The sequence below is a fragment of the Homarus americanus genome, unplaced genomic scaffold (genome assembly GCF_018991925.1).
Source record: "Homarus americanus isolate GMGI-L3 unplaced genomic scaffold, GMGI_Hamer_2.0 scaffold36117, whole genome shotgun sequence".
In the NCBI taxonomy this organism is placed as follows: Eukaryota; Metazoa; Arthropoda; class Malacostraca; order Decapoda; family Nephropidae; genus Homarus; species Homarus americanus.
In genome coordinates, this window is record NW_024716501.1 from 436,716 (window position 1) to 459,797 (window position 23,082).

Consider the following 23,082-nt stretch of genomic DNA (forward strand, 5'->3'; position numbering starts at 1 on the left):
TTTTTACATTAAGTTCACTACAGCTACAGCCAGGGTCTTATTTTCTTCAGTTTCCTGTGTAGAACCATCGTCACTCACGAAAATAATGCCGTCTTGTCTCCTCTTCTGTGTTTTAATATTCTGCGTATTATTAATGAATTGCATTGTTCATTTCACATATATAAACATTAATTCATTCAAATATATAATCAGTAATAAACAATAATGAATATTTTGTACATATTCTTAAGATAAATGACTGTTTCCTTGAGTGCGCATGTACTGTATACATTGGCATTCCACTACCACTCTCACTTTTTTCTTGAATATCAGTGGCTACTTCTAATGTACATTAAATAATTTAATTAAAAGTCCAGGGTTGTTATGATTTAAATCAAATGATTTAAATCACATGATTTAAATCGATTTAACTCAGAGTAAAAAAATCATGATTTAAATCAAAATTATTTTTTTACTAATAACTGTTTTCTCTTTTTATTCTACTGTACATGATTGAAAAGTATATGCAATGCAGCAGGCTAATATCATTATTTGGATTTACATAATTATGTACTGTACTATAGTCTGTTCTCTCCAGTTTTGCGAAACTTTGATCATATTCACCCTTCCGAACAGTGGAGCACGAAGAGTTTATCAAGATGATTAAAATGCTAAGACCAGGATATGTTCCACCTAATAGACATCAAATTGGAGGGTCTCTTTTGGATCAAGCCTACAATGCAGTGATTAAGAATTATTCAGAAGAACTTAGTGGGTAAACAGTTTGCATGGCCATGGATGGATGGAGTAATGTCCATAATGAGCCTATAGCATGTATAACTTTAACAGTGGACAACCATATTTATCTTGTTGACTCTATAGACACAGAATCAAGACACACAGCTGAATATCTGTTGAAATTAGCTGAATGTGCTACAAAAAAGTGTGAAGACAAATTTGGATGCACAGTAAGAAGCTGTGTAACAGATAATGCTGCTAATATGGCAAAAATGAAAAATTCGGACAAGATAAATCCATTATAACATATGGTTGCTCTGCACACCTGTTAAATTTGCTTTCACAAGACCTGCAAATCAAGAACATTAAGGAGCACATTACTGAAATCATTAAGTTCTTCAGAAATCATCACATCCCAGGATCTTTGTATAGAAGAGGAGGAGGAACAATGCTAGTAATGCCATCAGACACACGATGGAACACAGCGACAGATTCTATTGAATCTTATTTAAAGAACTGGGAGACCCTTGTCAAAGTGAGCAAAGAAAATAGTGTTAAGACATTGATAAGAAAATTGAAAAGAAAGTTAATGATAAGGCATTAAAAAGAACTGCAGAAGACTATTTAGAGAGACTTAAGCCTATTGCTGTGGCATTGGACTGTGTCCAGAGAGAACATACCCTATTAAGTGATGCTGTAGAAATCTGGGTAAAACTGAAAACTGATATTAAGGAGTATTTAACAGATAAGAAGGGTATGGATAATTTTGAAAAAAGAATCAAAGTAGCATTGACACCTGCCCATTTTCTAGCTAATGTGATAGATCCAAGGTATCAGGGCAGACATCTGACTCCTGAGCAGCGAGACATTGCAGAACAGTATGTGTGCGAGTCTCTTCCACATTTCCTTTCAACATTAATGTCCTTCCATGGAAGAAGTGCACCATTTAAAGAGGTCTATTTTGGTAAAGATGTTGTAAAATCTCTCTCACCCCTTGCTTGGTGGCAGTATTTTGCCAATAATATGACAGAAAATGTAATGGATATTCCTAGGCAATTATTTACAGCTGTTGCATCATCAGCAAGGGTTGAGAGAATTTTTTCCACATATGGATTTGTACACTCAAAGGTAAGAAATCACCTAGGACAGGAAAAGGCATCTAAGCTTGTCACAGTACATGAGCATTTCAATGTTCAGCTAAGCTAATTTAAATGTTTTGAACTATTTTTGTTGTTTACAGAATGAGAATATTGTGTTGACTTGAAGTTATTACCGGTAATTCTTAATACAGGTACACTATAATCCTACAAATGTAAGAAAATAATCTTGTTACCAGTATTATTTTTTTTACAAAATGAGAATATTATTCTGTTGACTTGAAGAAGTTAAGTTATTAATTTTTGAAACACTGTAATCCTATAAGAGCATTTATGTTAAATTTCATTATTACGTTTGGATTTGTGCACTCAAATGTAAGATATGTTACCATTTTTCTTTTATTTTACAAAAGAATATTACAGTATTGTGTTAAATTCCATTGGTACAGGTTGTACCTCTCTAGTCCTGCAACCTCGGGACCTGACCGGTGCCGGACCATGGAAATTTACCCTTTTCCTGGATAGATAGTGACTTGTGCTTATGCTTGGAAGCACTAGCACCACTTTCTCTGCATCATGGTCTCTTTGAAGACATATTGAAGGGTTAAATGTCGTATAGTAGCTTCTCAAATTTCGCTAGTTTTTAATTCTTAACGTATTTTATTGGAACACAAAAAAATAAATAAAAACAAATTTTGACGGTGGAAACTTGAATTTCGACGGGTTTGAATGGCCCGCCAACGTGCAGACGACGTGCATAATCGTGTAAACGGCGTCATTTCTCTTATGTACAAAAGATTCATTATTGTTTATTACTGAATGTCTTTTTTATTGAATTAATGTTTATGTGTGCAAAATGAGCAATACAATTCATTAATAATACGAAGAATATTAAAACACACGAGGAAATGACAGCATTGTTTTCGTTGATTACAAAGCGTGTGACTGACTGGTTCTACATATAAAACTGAAGAAAATAAGACCTTGGTTGTAGCTGAAGTAAAATTAATATGGTTGTTTTAAGTAATGTTATTTAATGTTAATAAATGAAACAATAGAAGTAGCTAACGATAATGGTAAAGAAAAAAGAGAGATCGCGTATGTAAGTGCGAATGTGCACACGTGAAAACATATCGTCATTACATAAGAATATGAAAGCAACACTTATTTACTGTTCATATATATTTTAATTAATGTTTCTGAATTTGTTTTTATTGAATTAATGTTTGTGTGTGCAAAATTAACAATACAATTTATTAATAATACGTGGAATATTAAAGGAGACGAGACGGCAGCCGGCATTGTTAATGTTAAAGCTTACGAAACCAGTGACTGATTGGTTCTACATATAAAACTGAAGAAAATAAGACCCTGATTTTAGCTGTAGTAAAATTAATGTAAAAAAATTAATATGGTTGTTTGAAGTACCTGTAATGTTATTTAATGTTAATAAATGGAACAATATAAGTAGCTAACCATTAATGGTAAAAAAAGCGAGACTGCGCGTATGTAAGTGCGCACATGTGAAAACATATCATCATTACTCTACATAAGAATATGAAAGCAACACTTATTTACTGCTCATATATATTGAAGGGTTAAATGTTGTACTGTGTATAGACAAGCAGAGAGAGAGAGAGAGCAGCCGAACTGCCGGATGTAAACAAACCTTAATTTCCCGCGGCTGTTTTTTTTTTTAAGGGGATTAGCCCACCCGGGCATAGGTCACTGACCCACATTGGGGCCTGAGGGGCAAAAATTTAATACTCCTGTAATAATAATAATAATTCAGATAAAAAAAAAAAAAAAAAAAAAGCTGCCTATCTACCTATTGGACAAACTAAAATCGTTACGGACCACGGGAGTTTCCGGACCACAGAATGCCGGACTAGAGAGGTACAATCTGTACATCTACTGCATAAATATCTTGATGCCAATTTTCTGTTTATTATCCTAAATAAGCTTTGGTTGAAAAATACTGTTTTTATGGTTTAAAAATACTATTTTAATGTAATTAGTAAAAAAATCAAATAAATCGATTTAAATAAAAAAAAATCCGATTTAAATCAAATAAATCGATTTTTTTATTTAAAAAAAAAAATCATGATTTTTTCCAACCCTGATTAAAACACATATTTTTTTACATTAATTTTATCACAACAACAACCAGGGTCTTATTTTCTTCAATTTCAGGTGGATAACTGACATTATGGGTGTAAACACTGAAAACAACATTGCCATCTCTTATCCTCTTGTGTGTTTTAATATTCTACGTATTATTAATGAATTGTATTGTTAATTTCGCTTATATGAAGATTAATTCAATCAAATACATACCAGTAATAACAATAATGAATCTTTTGTACATATTCTTTAAACGATAAATGACGCAGTATCCTTAAATGCTCACGTATATGTTGGCATTCCCAATCCATCTCACTTTTTTCTTTACCATTAGTGGTTAGCTACTTCTATTGCTCCATTTATTAAAATTAAATAACATTACTTAAAACATATATATTCATTTTTTTACATAAATTTTAATACAGCTTCAACCAGGGTCTTATTTTCTGAATTTTCTCGTGTTGAACCATCGTCCCATACTCCCGGCTGTAAACACAAACGAAAGCAATGGCGTCCCGCCTCCTCTTGTGTGACCATATTATTATTCATTTATATTGCATAAGGAGGATTCAGAAACATTATTTAAAGAATATAGTTTGCAATTTTCATTAATTTTATTGTTTTGGGAGGAAAGAGGGTTAAAAGCCACACAAAAGATATGAAAAGGTCACACTTGGGAGCGCAACTCATTATTATTGCTTTATTTTAATGGTAATTATTGATTCGCGATACGATGATTCACCTTACACTGCAATATTGGAGGACACATTACCGTCATTATTCAAGGCTTTACTGTATGTGGAAAAGAGAAATTTTTCCTAGAATTTCTCAGAATGCTCCCAAAAAATTCTAGGTATTGGAGAGTTCCAGGGATCGAAGATTCTGGCTAAAAGAGATGATACTTTACATAACTAAGATCAATAATTTTTGCAAACACTGTACAGCAAGATCTCATATTTTGCACAATTTTATTTCGCGAGCACTACCTAATGTAACCAAGTCTTATATTTGGCATAAAATATCGTGAATTTCACGAGATCCAGCCAGCTGAATGCTGGCCACCGTCTTGAATGACATCACAGCCCTCATACCAGTTACAGTCATTTCTACTACAACTCGTGTTTTGTCAACGCGAATTGGTTGTATCGCGATTGATGAATAGGGAAACGATGTTTGTAAAACGTGAACTTTTGCATACGAATGTTGGCTATAGCGCGATTCCATCCTCAACGTTTTAAGCGTGGCACGGGGTTATGCAATGTATAGAGTTCATGTTAGACATCACATGTTCAATTGATTCGTGTCTACTGTTTGTGAAGTGTTTTTTGAGAGGTACTCTAAATTTTTTCTTTTTTTTTGCAAATTTAGTTATTACCCATAAATAATGTATGAAAAGAATAAGTAAAAAGAATGTTTCACAGTGAGGACCAATAAAACGGTTTATACCAGCGCTGATCAGTTGAATCGAGCGGTTTCTGTCGATTGCTCCGTGATTTTCACTGTTTTCACCAATTTTGTCGTGTTAGTTATGAATATGGGAAGAGAAGGTAAGAAGAATGTTTCCAAGAAGCGCTCTGGTGATCGAATTGGCGGTGGTGAACGTAAAAAGAGGTTTACAAGAACGCAAGTATCCCATTGTAGCCCACGCCATCCTAGCGACCGCCCGGGCTGCTATTGTGTGCTTTTTTGGGTGGTGCTTCCACCTGTCGAGTTAAGATAATGGCCTCTACCTCTACTGGGGGTCCTACTGGTGCTAGTGAGGGTGGGAAAGACCCACCTAAGCGGCCAAATAAGGAAAAGGAGAAGCAGAACTATCATAAGGGAGTTAAGTTTGCCAAGTACTCAATGCAGGATAAGCATGTGATTAAGTTACATGAGGAAGGCCTAAAAACTAGTTTCCGGAAAGCACAATCAGGTCAATAAAGGCAGAATTTGTATCATTTGGAGGTTATAAATGGGAAAATTGGAGGTTGATGTAGAGTGGCCAGTCTATATTGTTATATTTCCCAGTAGTTTATGTATTTGCATTTAACGAATTTGAATTTGGCGCAATTTTTCCAGTCTATATTTCTCGCGAAATAAAAGATCTTGCTGTCTACTGCATATCAATCATTTGCCCATAATATTGCAATGAGATGAATGACTGGGAGATGGAATAGGTATGCAGAAGTTGATCCATGAAGGAACTGAAGCTTGAGAGAATATGAATAATGTAAATCAGTGAAGTACTGCACATGTATTTAAGGTGATCAGATAAAATTTGTGCAAAATTTTACTGATACAATTTATTCTAAACTTATAGACACATTGGTTACAGATAAGCACACTTATAATTCTGTAATGACTTGCAAGACTATATCTAATGCACATAATCCAAAGGATAACATGAGACAAATTTTATTTTACCTGTGGTGGAAGATAAAAAAATCTCTTCTGAAGGTGGTGCAGCTTTGTCAGATCTATTTCTTCCTTGTCTCCATGATCCATGAAGAGGACCATGACTTTATCACCTTAGAGAGAAAAATAACTTTGGTTATTTTGCCCAAATTCAAACTGTAGCCAAGTAACACAAAAATTTTAAGAAATGGTAAATGAGGAGGCTTAAAATAATATAGACGGTGTGATAAGTAACATTAAAGATTGAGAGAAAAGTTAAGACTAGATAAACGAAGAAAAATTTTATGGTTGCAACATAAAACAGCAACTGGGAGAATATGTAGAAAAGGTAAAGCAATGATTTTTAAAAGACAATGGTAGACAATGCGGTACAACATGAATATACTGTACTAAGTTTACTAAACTCCAGGATTAGGATGGCTGGGATAGCACTGGAGATTTGGGTATATGAATAAATCAGCAGAGTACTGAGATAAAATATGGTCAAACAAGAGATAAAAAATATATATATTTTCTAACATCCAAATGAATATAACATATTTCAATCCCTGTACTTTATGGGGTTAAAAGAACTACATTCCTAGTCCAAAGAAAAACAATACAAAATTGATGTCAGCTAAACCCATACAGTATAGCCATGAGAGTTTTTACCCACCAGAAATACTTAGCACCTTCACTCTGAACCATGACTCCTCGTGACCCGCTGCATATATTCCACCTACGCTTGGACCAGTAACAGGAGAAAGATTCTTTTCTTCCATATAATATAGCTCCATATCTGTTACTAAGTCATCATGTGCACCCTGAAAAAAAAAATATTATCTACATTAAAAAATAGGTGGAATATGGTATATTTTGGGGGAGTTAGGAGTGTTAATGGTAACAACGTTAAAGCCATAAACCTTAGTCTCCTTCCCTAGATTAATACATGAATTACAGTTTTGTATCATATGTAGTACATAATTCTTCTGCTGCTCTCACAATAACATCCATGGATATTTTACATGTTCATCCCCCCCCCCCACTTTTTTTTTTCAAAGGATATTCTACTTTATATGAAACAATTCCTAAAGCTGTACAGGGGGGTCTTCATTATGCGTCGGGAACGTGTTCCAAAGAAATGCGACTTTTAGTGAAATGTTTTATACCGAGGAATTTTTCCCCAAAAAGAATTAAAGTAATTAGAGGTACAGTACACATATGCATTCTAACATGTACAGTAATACCTCTTTAAAGCTCAGGTTGTGTTCTTAGAAAGATAGCTTTCACCAAATCAGAAAACTGTACAGTAGACTTGCAACTGACGTGTATTTTTCTTACACGATTTCAACTATACATGGATTACCCCGGGAATTAGGTTACAATTTCCAATTTCAAAGTCAAAATTTTCAAAATGGGTCATAAGTGTGCCAAACACTAGCCCGCCAAAGTTCCACCCCGCCATCCCATCTCTTTGTCTTCAGTTGCAGTGTGGGTACAGTTGGGGTAACACCTGCCTCTCGTGTGTGTCAATTTAGTGTGCTTAAAACTCTCTCATACTCGTTCATAATGCCCAAACACAAGCCAACCTCTGCCTCTGGTCTTCCAGTGAAGAAACTACGCTCTGTGATGACCCTGGAAGAAAAGTGGCAGCACAGAGGTACGGATGCAACAAATCAAGCGTGAGGTACGTTAAGATTCGGGAGAAGGAAATTCGTGATACCGTATCTACAAGTGCCTCATTTACTGTTAAGGTAACGAGCCAGGTTAGAGTTGTAACTCTAGTGAAGGTGGAGAAGTCATTAAACATCTGGGTAGAGGGTACGAACCAGAAACGTGTCCCCATCGACAGCAACATGCTCAGGGAGAAGGCACCGAGTCTTTATGACCAGTTTAAATCTGAGGTTCCTCAGGGCAAAGCATCCACCAGCTCTGAGAAGAATTTTAAAGCCAGTGCTGGTTGGCTCAACAGTTTCAGGAAGCGTTTCAACCTGAAAAATATTTTAATCACTGGCGAATCGACATCAGCGGACGAGGCAGCAGCACGGGTGTTCCCAGACGAATTCAGGAAATTGATTGAGGAAAATGGATATCTTCCAGAGCAGGTCTTCAACAAAACAGGTTTGTTTTGGAAGAAATGCCAATCATAACCTACATTTCCAAGTCTGAGAAGCAGGCCCCGGGGTTTAAGGCTGCGAAGGACCGCATCACCCTCCTATGTGGCAATGCAGCAGGGCATATGATCAAGTCAGGCATGATTTATAGGTTTGCCAACCATCGTGCTCTGAAGGGAAAAAATAAGAATCTCTTCCCCGTCTACTGGCAGTCAAACAAGAAAACCTGGGTGACAGCAATGTTTTTCTTTGAGTGGTTCCACAAATGTTTTATCCCTGAGGTAAAGAGCTACCTAGAGAAGCTGGGCCTGACTTTCAAGGTGTTGCTAGTCGTTGACAACGCACCAGGCCACCCGGATGCCATAAAATCGCACAGGATTATGTCGAGGTAGTGGTCCTTCCACCCTACACCACCTCCATCCTCCAGCCTCTCGACCAGGGCATGATTCAGTGTTTTAAGGCAGCGTTTGCACACCTAACCTTCGTCCACATTCGCAACGCCATGGAGGACGGCACTGATAAGTGTTATGGCATACTGGAAGGAATTCAGCATTGCCAATTGCATCACTTTTATGAAGGAGGCCATGGGTGCACTGAAACCAGTCGGTTAATTTGTGTTGGCAGGCACTGTGGAGTGACTGTGTGCATTACTTCAAAGGATTCCCTACGATCAACTCTTAAGTTAAGCACATTATGACAGTGGCCAGGGCTGTAAGCGGTGATGGGTTTGAAAACATGGTCGAGTAGTAAATCGAGGAGTTAACTGAAGGGCACAGGGAAACTCTGGCTGATGCCGAGTTGGAGGAAATAATGAGAGTGGATGAAGAAGACTGCGGTGGTGACGACGATGATGAAGAACAAGAAGAGCCAGCATGTTGGGATATACACAAGTTTAGTGAAGTGTTTCAGGTGACCGAGCACTTGAAAACTTATGTGTCTGAGTATGACCCCTCTATGGAGCCTTATGGCTCAGTATAAGAATATGTACCAGTAGCTTAAGAAACAACAACAACAGCTTCCCATCACCATGTTCTTTAAGAAAACCTCAGCATCAACATCGTCAGCAAATCAGCCAACACCCTCAACTTCTCACAGTGACCTTGAGCTGCCCACATCCTCCCCTGCATCGTTATCCGACCTTGATGATCCCCCCACGGTGACGTTGGAAGGGGATGAATAATCTCAAAACAACAACACAGGTCTGTCTACATAAAGTTTTTCAACTAATATTTTTGGCTTGATATACGTAGCTTTCTTCATTTATTTTTACTCATTTACATGCACACACTGTCCTAAGGGCAAAGCTGTACTGTACATGTACTCAAATGTACTAAATAATTATTAAAATTTTTATGTCTAGTTGCAAACTATAGCATGTTTATATTAAAATTAATCATTGTCTTACAAGAATCCCAGCAATGTAAGTTTTATTCTCGCAGGTTAGTTCAGTGACATTTTCTGAGAGAAAAGCTTTAAAGTCACTCTAAAGGACAGATAAATAAATACAGTACTACCCACTAGACATTTGGTGCCCACTGTCACAATGCATCACCTCACCTCCCCCATCTAGTGCATATGTACATATATATAGTGATATAAGGGAGATTTAGGGGATTTTTAAGAGTGTTTCTGGCTTTACGCATTTTTTGGCTTTACGTAAGGTCCCAGGAGCGTAACCCTCGCGTAAGTTGCGAATCTACTATATTGTACTGTATAGTAATTGATATGGAGATACATTCATAACAGTATTTGTTACCTTTAAGTGATACATGATGGCTTGATTTTGATACTTGTTGAATAAGACAACTGATTAATAAATAAACCATTATATATATGCACGTGCATAATACACTACAGTTTTATCCCCGTTAGGCAGAACAATGGGTGCAGAGCTCTTTCGGGAATGGGAGATATCCGGGTAATGAGACGACTTTCACAAAGCTGGAAAAAATCCCACATCCCCAGAATTTTTCTAAGTACAGGATACTGGGAAAAGTTTCTGGGTCTAAACTAAGCACCTCAGACGGACAGACACTATCACACATCCCCGGAATGATTCTGGGTGCCGAGAAAAGTTTTCCTCGAGTCTAAACTACGTATTTCATCTCGACTCTAAACTATGTATCTCATCTCCCATGGGCAAACATCCTCTGACTACACTTAGACCACGGGCACGGGCGAAAATATTTATGGTTAGCAAAAAAGTGTTTAAACTTTTATTCACAGCATCTGTTCTAATAGTGTTAGACTAACTGCACTGGTTCTCAAACTGGAGGCCACAACAAGATTTAAGGGCTTTTATAAATTGTAAAATTTTTTATTCTACAGGGATCTTTCGTGTCTTCCCTCGGACAGCTTTGCATATTTCTCCATGTATTAAGTTCCACGTGGTCTGACAGACCTCACTGAAGCATCTTTTCATTCGAGTGTTAACTGCTTATTTCCTCATTCCAGTATGGGCACTTAAGCAAGCACACACATACGATATAGTTAAAAAAAAAAAAAAAAAAAAAATGAAACTCTGAAACTTGCAAGCACACAAAAAAGAGAGACATACTTGCAGGGAAATAGCAATTACCATAAAGAGCAAATGAAATTTGAAGACGTAACAGACAAGCAAGAGTTACTGCATTGTCAATGTGGCCTAATAAAAGGATCATCAGTCAAAGAAAGGAAACCTAACTCACTTCTCCCAGAGAAATACTGATATCAAGAAGTCTACCACCTATTTCAAAGTGCAGTGGTCCCTCGATTAAAGAACGGTTCAATTTACGAAATTTCGGTTAACGAATTAGCTCCCATAGGGATTTTCAGTTCCATTAATGAACAAAACTTCGATTAACGACAGCCTAATGAGAAACACGCTTTGTTGTGCACATCAGCTGATTGGCTAGTCCACCAATACAGTAATTGGTTCTATGTTTACATTCGTTTCCAGTGGAGTAAATATCAAGAAAGTTGTGCTCTTGAATGTTTTTGCATTTTTTATATTAAAATTATTGGTCATTCTGAAATTTAATTAACATATTGATAATATATACTGTACAGGGAACAGTTTTTGTGTGCCCATCAGCTGATCAAATCACCCACCAACGCTTCTCAGTTTAACTTTGTTTACAGTGAACATCGAGTTTGTTGGTCTCTTGAATATTTTTACATTAAAATTATTAGTCATTCTGAAATTTGGTTAACATATTGATAATATACAGTGCAGAAATTATTATGAAACATGAAGAAGGCATTAGAACCAATGAACTCTGTAAAGAATATGGCATGTCATCATTGACTGCCTCTACAATCAGTTGTTTGATAAGTAAACAAAGCTGCCGGGAATACGACATATACACCTCAAAGTAAGTTAAAATACAGTATTCCATTGTTTTCGTTTATTATTGTACAGTATACTGTACAGTACAGTACTGTAATTAGTTTATATTTAATGTTTTGTTAATTCTATTACTGGTATACAGTACTTTGTATGTATACTTTTCCTGTGAGTTGGAACCAATTACCCAATATCCCACTGAAAGAATAGATTCAGTTAACAAAATTTTCGGTTAACGAATGACTCTGTGGAACCAACTGTGTTCGTTAATTGAGGGACCACTGTGCTGTACATTACCTAATAATAATTTAGAAATATTGAACTCTGAACTAATACCATATTGTCTATTATAGAAAGGGACTTTTTTCTAACTTACAGTGTATTCAGGTCCAACTAGACGGAAATTCACGCAATTAAAGTCTTCAACGTGTATAACCAAGATATCCCAAAAATTCCCACAGGGGAGTTTTATTGGTGGCAATTGTGGTTCTTCTCTGAAAAGTAAAAGAATATATACAGTGAAACAGACAGGATGAAATATAAGGTAATACAGTATGTTCATATCATGAAAGAAAAACAATTCTTGGAAAAAAAAATGGATAATAATGTTATCGCAACATCTTTTACACATGAAAACATAAGTCCAGTCTTTATTACTTTATATGACAGCTCATATTAATGATAAACCTCATGCAAAGATTGTATTAAGGAGCATAAAGAGAATAATGAAAGGATATAAAAGAAAAGAAAAAAAATATATGGTGCAGTTGTCAAAACTAAAAAACAAGATGTTCTGAATGGAACCAAACAGGATGAGAAAATAAAATGTAGAAACGAAAATAATGATTAGGAAAGGGAGAGAGGATATGCAGGTATGGAACCATTTATCTGGAATGCTTGGGACCTGGGAGCAGGGATGGAGTATTTGTATTTGAATGCATTTGAATATAGCATTTCAGGGTATTTGAATACATTATTATTATAAATCCTAGTATTTGCATTCCTATTCAAATTCTTGGGCAAAGTATTCATATTCATTGGATAATCTGACAAATTATAATTCTTTTATTAATAGATATAACCATACACTTAGATGCTGAATTTATTTTGGATGAACGTACACAGAGAGAGAGAGAGAGAGAGAGAGAGAGAGAGAGAGAGAGTTTGGATAAACAATTGGCTTAATAAAGCTGTGACCCGAGTCACCCGAGAAGCTATATACAGTATAAAATAATGAAATTAAATATTTAAACAGATTGTTATCATATGCACCTCTCAATAGTCATCACTGTGGTGAGTAGGCTACGGTTGAAGCGTTCATATCGTATGAGGTGTATACGTAACTGTATGATGCCCATTTGGATCAGTTATTGTTTGAACAATCATTGCAAAAAGAGAGAGACACTATTCAGGATTTAAAAAAAAAAAAAAAAAAAATTGTTTTTAACTTAATCAGGATTGATTTTATACTTTGTTGTATACATTTCTTACGGTTTTTAATTAGAGTGTTAAGTGTTCAAAGCAATGATAAGGCCCAGTTTCATTGGGTGAGAGTTTTTGCGCAGCACAATGTAGTACCTGCCTGGATAATATGTCTTACCACATATAAAATACCAGCATCTATTGGAGAAATGTAAACTCTGCCAGGGCATGCATTAGTGGCATGAATCTCCTAAAATGCATATGATATAAAATTAAATTTTTTTTTCAATCTTAGATACTGTATACAAATATTCCAAACTTGAAAACAAATTTGAGAAAATGAAACTGCTTACTTTCTAGTACTTGCACATAGTTCTTCACTCATTTTAGGAGAATGAAGATGTGGTTGACCATGATATTGTTGTTTCTCTTGTGGCAGAACATTACAATGACCAGACTCTGGAAGCACACTGGATGGTTGAACTTGATTCACCTGAAGATAGAACAATTACCCATTATGATTACAGTACATATATTATTCCAGTTACAGAAATATTACAGAAATTATAAGGAAACATGTACAAGAGCCTTGTACAATACAGTATTATGCTTCAGTAAATAAATTTAAACAAATCCAATACTATGAAAAGCAATACTTAAAAGTCTCATTACAGAAATTGTACAATCTTGAGGTATCCTAGTGAACGTTCCCCAGGATTCATACATGAAAACTATCCAGTACCATCAAAGTGGAACAGTCCCTTCATAACTATTCTGAAGGCATTATCTAATTAAAAGTAGTTGGGGGAATCTTAGGCTATTTTCTCTACGAATATGTGCTCAGGAACTCACCATTAATCTTGTGATGAGGCCTTACTTTTGCTAACCAGTAATGTCAACTCGTGTGTTACCCGATTCATTTTAATTATAGTAAAAGGAGCACTTTGCCATTATGTATATATCAAAAAGGCTGTTTATCTGTGAAAGAAAACCAGTAGCGGTGAATAATCATCACATCTGTCAGATCTGAGGAGCACAGTCATATATTATGCTGTCATGGGATGCACAACAATAAACATGAAGATGATAATCAAATCAAATACTGTACAGTGGATGACAATAGAGGAGGTTCTGACAAGCAAGTTGCTTGTTAAACTCTAAATGTTCAACATTCTTTCAATAAACAATTTGTTGTAACTCTTCTTTGAATCTGATGGTAGGATCAGAGGTTGCTGTTTGGTTAAGTGCATGAATAGGCTATTGCTTTCATAAGCAGCTAGTAGTGCACAACTGATGTCCAGAGAAAATGTTGCAAAATTGATGCGTCCACAAGTTAACTTCTGCTGTATTCTAAGCCAGGTTTGGTAAAGAAACAAGAAAATATGAGGCAATATTACATGCATGCAAAAAATAAGGAATAAATGGTAGCTTACCTCTTCTGCCAGCCTGAGAACCCAACGATCAGAGCAGAGATTTTCAACGAAGATGCCACAGTTGTCATGATTTTGGATCTTCTGAAAGTAGTCTTCAGGCAACTGCTCCTGGTACTTATCTTGATAAAGCTCTTGTACCCGTGGCCACCACATGTTTTCTTTTTTTAATAGCTGCAATGATCAAAAACATTAATTATATAAAAAAAAAAAAAAAAAAAAAGGGCTAAAATTCTTTGAACTGTTACCATGTTAATGAAAATATCCAATACTGATTCCAGCCACTAGTCTTACCACCTACATATTATGAGTACCAAGGTCTCATCCCAAAAATAACAGTGAAAAAAATCACTTTTACCTCCAAGAAATCTAACTCGGGAGAATTTGTCACCCCCACCCTCATTCCCGAGCGCTCGGTGCCCGTCTGACCTCATTAAAACATTATCTAATTTCACCATAATTCCCATATTATTTAGGTTAAATTAGTACTAGGTTAATAAAACATAGTAATCAGAGTAATAAATGTAAAAAAATAAAATAAATAAATAAATAAAATAAATAAATAAAATATATAAATAAAATCCCACACTTAACCCCAGAAGAGTTATTGTGTGGTATTAAATTTTTAATTTTTTTTTTACATAATGTGGTCTCATCTCCATGTTGATGTATTGGCATAACACAAAATTATGAGAGGAAAGGAGCTGTTTATGTTAAGCAGAACTATTTTTTGCACAATATTTATGTGTTACTGCATTTTTTTTATGTATGATGTTTACTATTTATCAAAACAATTTTGTTACAGTTTATGTGTATTTCTTGATCTCTGGAACCAAACTAATTTCAGTACTGAGCTGTACTTCCATTTAAAGCAATTAAACTATAATTTGTGATTTGATAATTTACAATATCTTCTGGTACTTAACCTGCAGATTATCAAGACTCCACTATATATATACTGTATACGTAGTGGCAATTAGTCTCCATCACTATACTGTACTAACCACTAAGCCTTTGCCAATAAATAAAGCAAAAGGCACACATATGAGTACTATATCCTGATTTTTGTGATTTATCCACACAATCCTACAACACAGTCATGCACAGATGCACTCTCCCAAACATTACTGTACATACCACTTTAACCCTTTGGAGGGATACTTCAAGATTAGTTGTGATGGGAAGGCTTTGTTTAATAAGTTGCTGAATTAATGGCAATGCATTTTTAGCCACCAACTCTTCTGCATCCTCAGGTCTTTCCATCTCCTCTGGGTAGCTGCTCACTTTTATCTTACCAATCTACAGACAAAAAAAAAATACATTAGTGTGTCTAGATGATATGGATATGTGGAACTTAGATAATGATTCATTGACTGATTGTGGTAATTACATCCCTGACAATGCAACAGCTTTTGTTTTATATATATATATATATATATATATATATATATATATATATATATATATATATATATATATATATATATATATATATATATATATATATATATATATATATATATATATATACTGTACTGTACTGTATATTGTATATATACGAGGGTCATTCAATAAGTAACGAGACTTTTGATGTAGATGGCAAAGGGTAGGACAAGCACAACGACCATGTTCAGACATGCATAAGATACATCTTCATCCATTTGTTTAGTCAGTTCAATTGATTTGTCTCGAGTAAGTGTTGCATTAACAATGAACGCTCTGCTTGAATTTTGTAACTTTGGAAGGAAAAGGACTCTGTTATTCGTTAATTTAAATTTGGAAGGGATAAAACTAAGCAAAATTAACCACAGATTGTCACTTCAATATGGAAGCAACTGCATCAGCCAAGCGAACATTGACAAGTGGGTTGAACAATTCAAGAATGGTGTAACAAGCACTGTGGATGAAGATCATGCCAGAAAATCTGTCGAAGTTTCAATACCCACATTGCAGCAGAACATTAAGTGGAAAATTAGGGGAAACCGACAAATTACAATTGAACAAATTGCGACAGATTTGAATGCCAGTGTTGGTACAGTACACAACGTCGTACACAATGTGGAAAACATTTTTCGAACAATGAAAAGTTGAAGAGAGATACCCGAAATTGGTTACGGAGTCAGCCGAAAGAATTTTTCGAGCTCGTAGAAAGATGGTGTAAGTGAGTAGCTGCAGAGAGAGATTATGTGGAAAAATAGGTCTGTGATCATTAATATTGAATCATTACTTCTGCAGTTATATTCATTTGTCTCATTACTTATTGACCATCGTATTAGTAATGGCTGACAGCTATATGAGCTAACATGTACTGTGCTTTACAAACTATAACTTACGCTCACAGTAGACAACCAGTTCTGCTTCTTTTTTCCCCAAGGAATTGTGCGAAAGACAGGCTTTTGTTCTTCATTTAATTTCTGCACCTCCTCTTGTAACTTCTGTTTATTTGTCTTTTCTATTGGTTTACTTTCCGTATTTTTGGCATTATTGGTGAAACGTGGTGGAACCTGTTGGAGAAATATAGTACAGTACAGTATAAAAAAATTCACTTCTATTACATGATAGGGAAACTGTTGGAAGAGAAGATATTCCTGAAGTTGCTATAAAATCAGACTGGGAACAATTCAAAGTTACTGCTGGTAGCATTTTTTCTGTAATTAGGTCTCTTTCTTTTCAGTACCTAGATAGGTAATTCAGAAGCCAGATTTTCATTTTGATATTCATAAATTAATTCATCATATTTACTGACCCATGGAATAACAGAAGACATTACTGAAATTATGGCCCACTTATTTACACCAATCACACAAAAAGCCTGTTAAACTCCATGAGTAAAGAGTAAGTACAAGTCTCAATATTGAAGACAGCTTGTGATTTTTGAGCATCTGGATGCTGGTGTGCAAAGCTAAATAAGATTATTGCAGAGACTGACTATACTGTCACCCTTTCTCATCCTTTTTACACACTAATTAGCATATGTACTTGGGCTGCATCTCAATTCTGTTTGACAAAATACTTTATGCATATGCTCGCTCCCATTCCTCTGGTACCAGAAAACAGAAGTGGGTGGAGTTATTACCCAAATGAAAAGAAAGAGAGGTAGAAAAGCAACCAACTTCAGACAATTGTGTACAGCTTATGTATGACAGGGAGTAAAAAAATGAGTGGTTTCTTAATACCTCTATATTGTAAATTAAAACAGATAATTTATCTACAAAACTGTTACGTTATAGTTCCAGAGTACGAAATAGATATTTATTACTTTCTCTGCTCTCCATTACCACACTTCTAAGTTTCACTCCAATATTGTATCTATAAAAAAAAACCTACATTACTGTAAACACTGTAAACAATCATGATGTCGAGATAACTGGATAACACTTGAGATATAAGACAATTATGATAATATGACATCTGCCTAAATGTACTGTATTGATATTAACATTTCATAATATTTCAACTACAATTGAACAGAATGATGGAATATGTCAACCCCTTATACACTCCACTCTGGGAACCTATACCAACTTTTATTTATACCTGTATAAAGAAAATTCTCACCACATAATATGGAGCAAACTGCTTTTCTTGGTTTCCTCGGATGGTACGAGGAATATTCCAGTTTCCATCATTATAGTACTGTCCAGGTTTCAAGGCCTGGTTACTGTGTTTAGCTTCAGTTGTTTCAGATTGTAGAGGTAGATTAGGTTTGAAGGTAGGATGCTGTTTTGAAGCTGCAATATGAGAAGCTGAATAAGGTATATTTGGGATTAGAGGATGCTTTGGTCCAGGTAAATTATTTGGCTTTGGATTGTTTGGTTTAGGAGCTAGCTCAGTGCGTCCCCTTCTGACTCTAAAAGCCCCATCTACTGGGGGTCCATAACGTGGGCCGACACGAGGTGCTCCTGGTTGCCAAGCAGATGGACCTCTTGGCTGACGTGCAGGCTGTAATGGAAATCCTGAAATTATACTACACAGCACAAGTAAAAGAATAAAAATCATGTAAAAAATTAATAAAATTCACTTAATTTCATAAATTTTCTTTTATGATTAGTTTTCAGTGGTGAAACCTTGATGGAAAGCTAATCTATGCCAACCAAATTTTATTCCTGGCATGATCTCTAATTTTCAGAAAACAAAGGTGAAAGGCAAAGGGAAGGTGCCTGTTAATTAGAAAGCATATTCCCTCCTAATTTACCATTTCAAAATCAGTTAAAATCCAATAACAGGCATTCCCAATTTTGTAAGAGTTCTGTTCCTGAAAAACCTTTCATAAGTCAATTTTTCATAAATCAAAGCAAATTTTCCCATAGACTCCCATTACAAAATCTGAGATACTCCTACAAAAAAATATATAAATAAATATTTCCCAAATATCTTGAAATACATTACCACAAAACATGTTTTAATAAAAATAAAAAAATTAGGTGTACACAATAATTATAAACCAATAATAAACATTAGTGAAATACTGTACATGCAGTCCAGTACAGTAATAATTTTATACCTGTACAGTACTTTGAAAGAAACTGGATGAGATTTGAAACAAGGTGAACAGTAAGAAACACTAAGCCAACGTCTTTCTCACCATTTTCCCTAAATTAACAGCTACATTATAATGAAACTATGTTAAGTGAAGTTGTTTTACATGAAGGATACCTATATGGTACATTAATTTGAGGGGTAGTGTTTTTTCTTTCTCAAAAATGACAGTACATACAGCACGGTAATCAAAAGCATTTCACTTTGATTTTCTTACATGTATTGTTCAACCGGTCTGTAGTCTATTCCTCCCACTCTACCTCCCAGTAATACTGAAATTGGCAACTTTTCCAGTATTTTTTTTACCTTTAGACATCTACACAAATATTGTACAGTAGTACAGTATGTGAAAATAATCAAACAAAATAATTTTGGATAACAACACTTACCATAATCAAATTTGCTCTAGCACCAATAAACAATTTATTAGTAAATTTATGAACATAACGTACTGTACCTTAAAATGTTTTCGAGATCCCCTTGAAGTTTTCTGTTCTCGTACCATTTTCAGGATGTTGTCCACGCTTTTATCATTCACCATTTGCACATAGAGAATCCCACCTCGATTTTTTAAGGTCGCAACCTGTTTAAAATAGAGAAAGTAGCCATGTCTCATGATGAATATAGACATTTTAATACCAGTATGGGATCACTTAATTGGAAAATATGAGACCCAAGAAAGATTTTTCCGTTCCAAATTAGGAGTTAACAACAATGGAACACTACCAAAAATGGCTAAGATAAATTTTATCAACTAACTTTATAATGAAATGTGACTAATGCATTATAACTAAGTAAATGACCAAAACTGAATAAAATTAAATCCTTCAGGACAGCCCAATGAGGGTGAAAACTAGTAAAACGAATTTTTTAACAGTAATACTGTAAGGACTTGAGGCCTCCCCTTATAGCTTTCACTTTCCACCCAACTTTATTTTTTATCAGCTTATTATATGAATTCAACAAACAATAGTTCACAATAACTGAACACAAGCTACCCTATGTAAACAAAATATAAAAATATAACTCACACATGAACAATGCAATTTGAGGGAAAAAAAGTCCATAGAACAGTACATTAATGAAAAAGCAAATCTGGTCTTTAAATACACTCCGTGCAGATAGTGGAGACTGTGGTTGCCAACCCTCAGATATGAGGACAGTACTTGGATTGATTGAGTGCACACAGTACTTTAATTGGCATTTAATTGGCAAAGAAGCTAGGCATGACAGGCTGTGGGAATTCAATGAGATGTCCTGTAACAACAGTGCAACATGAATTTTTATTTTTTCAATTCATCTTCAAGTTTTACAATTTTATTAACTGTATCTTCCAAAACACTTTTAACTTCCAAGGACCTTGGATTTAATGTAATGGATTGACAAGTAGGCAGTTTTCTTTCTTTGTCTCCTTTTTGTGCTAAATCATCAGCTTCCTTAACTAACTTTTGAAATGTATTTTCCCATTTAAGCTTCATTTTCTTGGATGCATCTATTGTATTTCTTTCATAAATCTAGATTTTCAGCACTATATTTCTTGCTCAAATTTGACAGTTCCATAATGAACAGACTATAGTCGCCCAGCATGTTGTTGGTAATGGGTTTATCGTCAACAATCATTTAAGCACCCAGGAAACTGGAAGGAACTGCTCAATTTCATTTACTGGAGGTAATAAAATTTATCCCAAAGTGGGTTTTTTGTGCATGTGGCAGCAGCTGAGAGCCAAAAATATTAGAGTATTTTTTACCTGATCTAAAAGTGAAACTAAAACAACACTATACTGTACTGTAGTATTTACTTACCTTGTCAATTGACTGCAGGAAACTGGCTATAGTACTATGATTTAACTGCCTGTAGGGAATGTCCGTCCCTACCACTTTTCTGTATTCAGCTGAAAATTAACATGTTTTGTTGAAGGATAACCAGTTGCTACCTAATTCTTGTTCATCAGAAACAAAAGTGTTCAATAGCTTATCACATTAATCTTTCAATCAATTATGGCAAAAAAGACAACTCATAACTTACAGCCAAGTTTATCCATCTGGACCTCCCCACCAAAAGCAGTGAGAAGTGCCTTTAGACAATTTGTAACTTCGGTGAGAAGCTCCTCTTGCTTTTGTGTAAGGTCTGCCATTGTGTTACAGCCTTTAAATGTTGCATAAAATTTGCTCTATTCAATTAGATCTATTTTTTTTTCATTGTGTTTAACAAATGTCTTCCTTATCTAGGTTAGAATCACCTTTCACAAAGTATTATGAGTTTTGAAGTCACTTACAGTATACAGTATTCGTTTCCCCGGGATCACTTTTTTGTTTATATAGTTTCATTTATTATAATTCGTTTTTTATACAAGTTATAACTTAACACTATTCTTTGAAAACTGACTTGCAAATGAGCACTGTGTTAACTACAATCTGTTAACTGTAGTTACAAGGGCAAGATGATTTCTCACCACTTCACTCTCCCATCTCGTGTCCTGCAAAATTTTAAAGTGTGTACACTATACAGAATATATTCAATATACAGAATATACATCACATTTATATAAAAGATTAATTTTCATCTCAAATAATTGAACCAAAGAATGGCAAATTACATTTAACCAAAATAAAATTTAATTCCATAAAAGAAAAGAAAAAACAGTACAGTAACTATAACAAATTTATATTGGAACAATACCTGTAGTCAATTATTCATTCCTATCAGCTAAAGTACAGTACTGTAATTACATTTTCATTGTAAATGGGTGGAGTGATGCCATAATGTAAATATAGGGGATCCCCGACTTACGAACGCCAGTCGATACGAACAGGTTTAAACTTGAAATTTACAGTACGGGTAATGTATTTTGTCATTCTATTTCTTCTTTTGTCTTAAATTAAGTGATTTTAGATGTATACAAGGACTTGGGCTATTATATACAGTAGTGCAATTTTAAACATTGTTCTTTAAGTATGGTATGCACATAGCATGTGTTCCAACTTAAGAACATCCTCAGGAACAGAACCTGTTTGTAACCCGGGGACCCTATACAGTACAATGGTAGCAAAATGTGTATAATTTTAATGTGAATTTTAATAGATTCATAAAATGAATGTGGAAATTTTTGTAGAACAATTGGAAAAACATTGGAAAGGTATACAGTACAAGTGCTCCTCTACTTAAGAACGTTCAACTTACAAACTTTCAGAGATACAAACATCATCACTGAGGGGGGGTTACCTGCCAGAACAGGTATTTAATGTGGATGAGACTGGATTATTTTGAAGAAAATTCCAGATAGAAAAAACATTACCAAAGAGGAGAAGAGTGAGTCAGGTTTTAAGGCTGTATTAAAAGGTATAACTGTACTAAATATCCATAATCTTTTCATTTTTTACAATATGTTTGGTATCTACAAGAGTAAAGTTGGACTTACAAACAAGCCTCAGGAAAATAACTCGTTCGTAAGTAGAGGAGCACCTGTTCTGTACTGAACAATAAAACACAATTCCTCCTTAACCTTTAAGCCCCAGGTTAGGGTGCTGCTGGCAGTACCCCCCACCTGGGGGTAAATTGAGAAAAATAAATTTTTCAAAAAATTAAACAATACAAATTAAGAAAAACTATATTGACCCTCTAGAAACTTCTCCGAGATGGCCAGTAATGCATGTATTTACTGATCATAATAATTATTTGCTATAAATAATTAATTTAGAATATTTCATTTGCATTATCTTTCATAAAAGGTACTTGACAACACACAGGTAGTCGGTCGCAAGGCCGTCTGGCTGTCTTCGTGTTTGGTAGAGCAAGTAATGCATAAAAAAATAATAATTCCACAAATAAATACATTAACAGTGATCCCTCGGTTAACGAGCGCCTCGGTTAACGATTTACCTTCCATAAGATTCTTAACTTCGGTTAACGAGCAATCCCTCGATTAACGAGTTTTTTA

The 23,082-nt window shown here is 35.0% G+C and overlaps 1 protein-coding gene across 4 annotated transcripts in view; it reads right to left on the reverse strand.

Moving 5' to 3' along the window:
• LOC121858143 (tudor domain-containing protein 7B-like) overlaps nt 1-23,082 on the reverse strand; it is a 102,543-nt gene that overhangs the window by 70,249 nt on the left and 9,212 nt on the right. For all 4 annotated transcript variants that reach the window (XR_006087367.1, XM_042354372.1, XM_042354371.1 and 1 more), the window contains exons 2-12: nt 21,171-21,621; nt 20,948-21,036; nt 19,602-19,727; nt 18,164-18,547; nt 16,939-17,109; nt 15,743-15,904; nt 14,609-14,779; nt 13,529-13,668; nt 12,130-12,247; nt 6,991-7,138; nt 6,345-6,448 (exon numbers count right to left, since the gene is read on the reverse strand). Coding sequence is in view for 3 of the 4 variants with exons in the window: in XM_042354372.1 (XP_042210306.1) it covers nt 6,345-6,448; nt 6,991-7,138; nt 12,130-12,247; nt 13,529-13,668; nt 14,609-14,779; nt 15,743-15,904; nt 16,939-17,109; nt 18,164-18,547; nt 19,602-19,727; nt 20,948-21,036; nt 21,171-21,279 (1,722 nt within the window). In the remaining variant the exon portion in view is untranslated. The remainder of the gene's footprint in view (nt 1-6,344; nt 6,449-6,990; nt 7,139-12,129; nt 12,248-13,528; nt 13,669-14,608; nt 14,780-15,742; nt 15,905-16,938; nt 17,110-18,163; nt 18,548-19,601; nt 19,728-20,947; nt 21,037-21,170; nt 21,622-23,082) is intronic.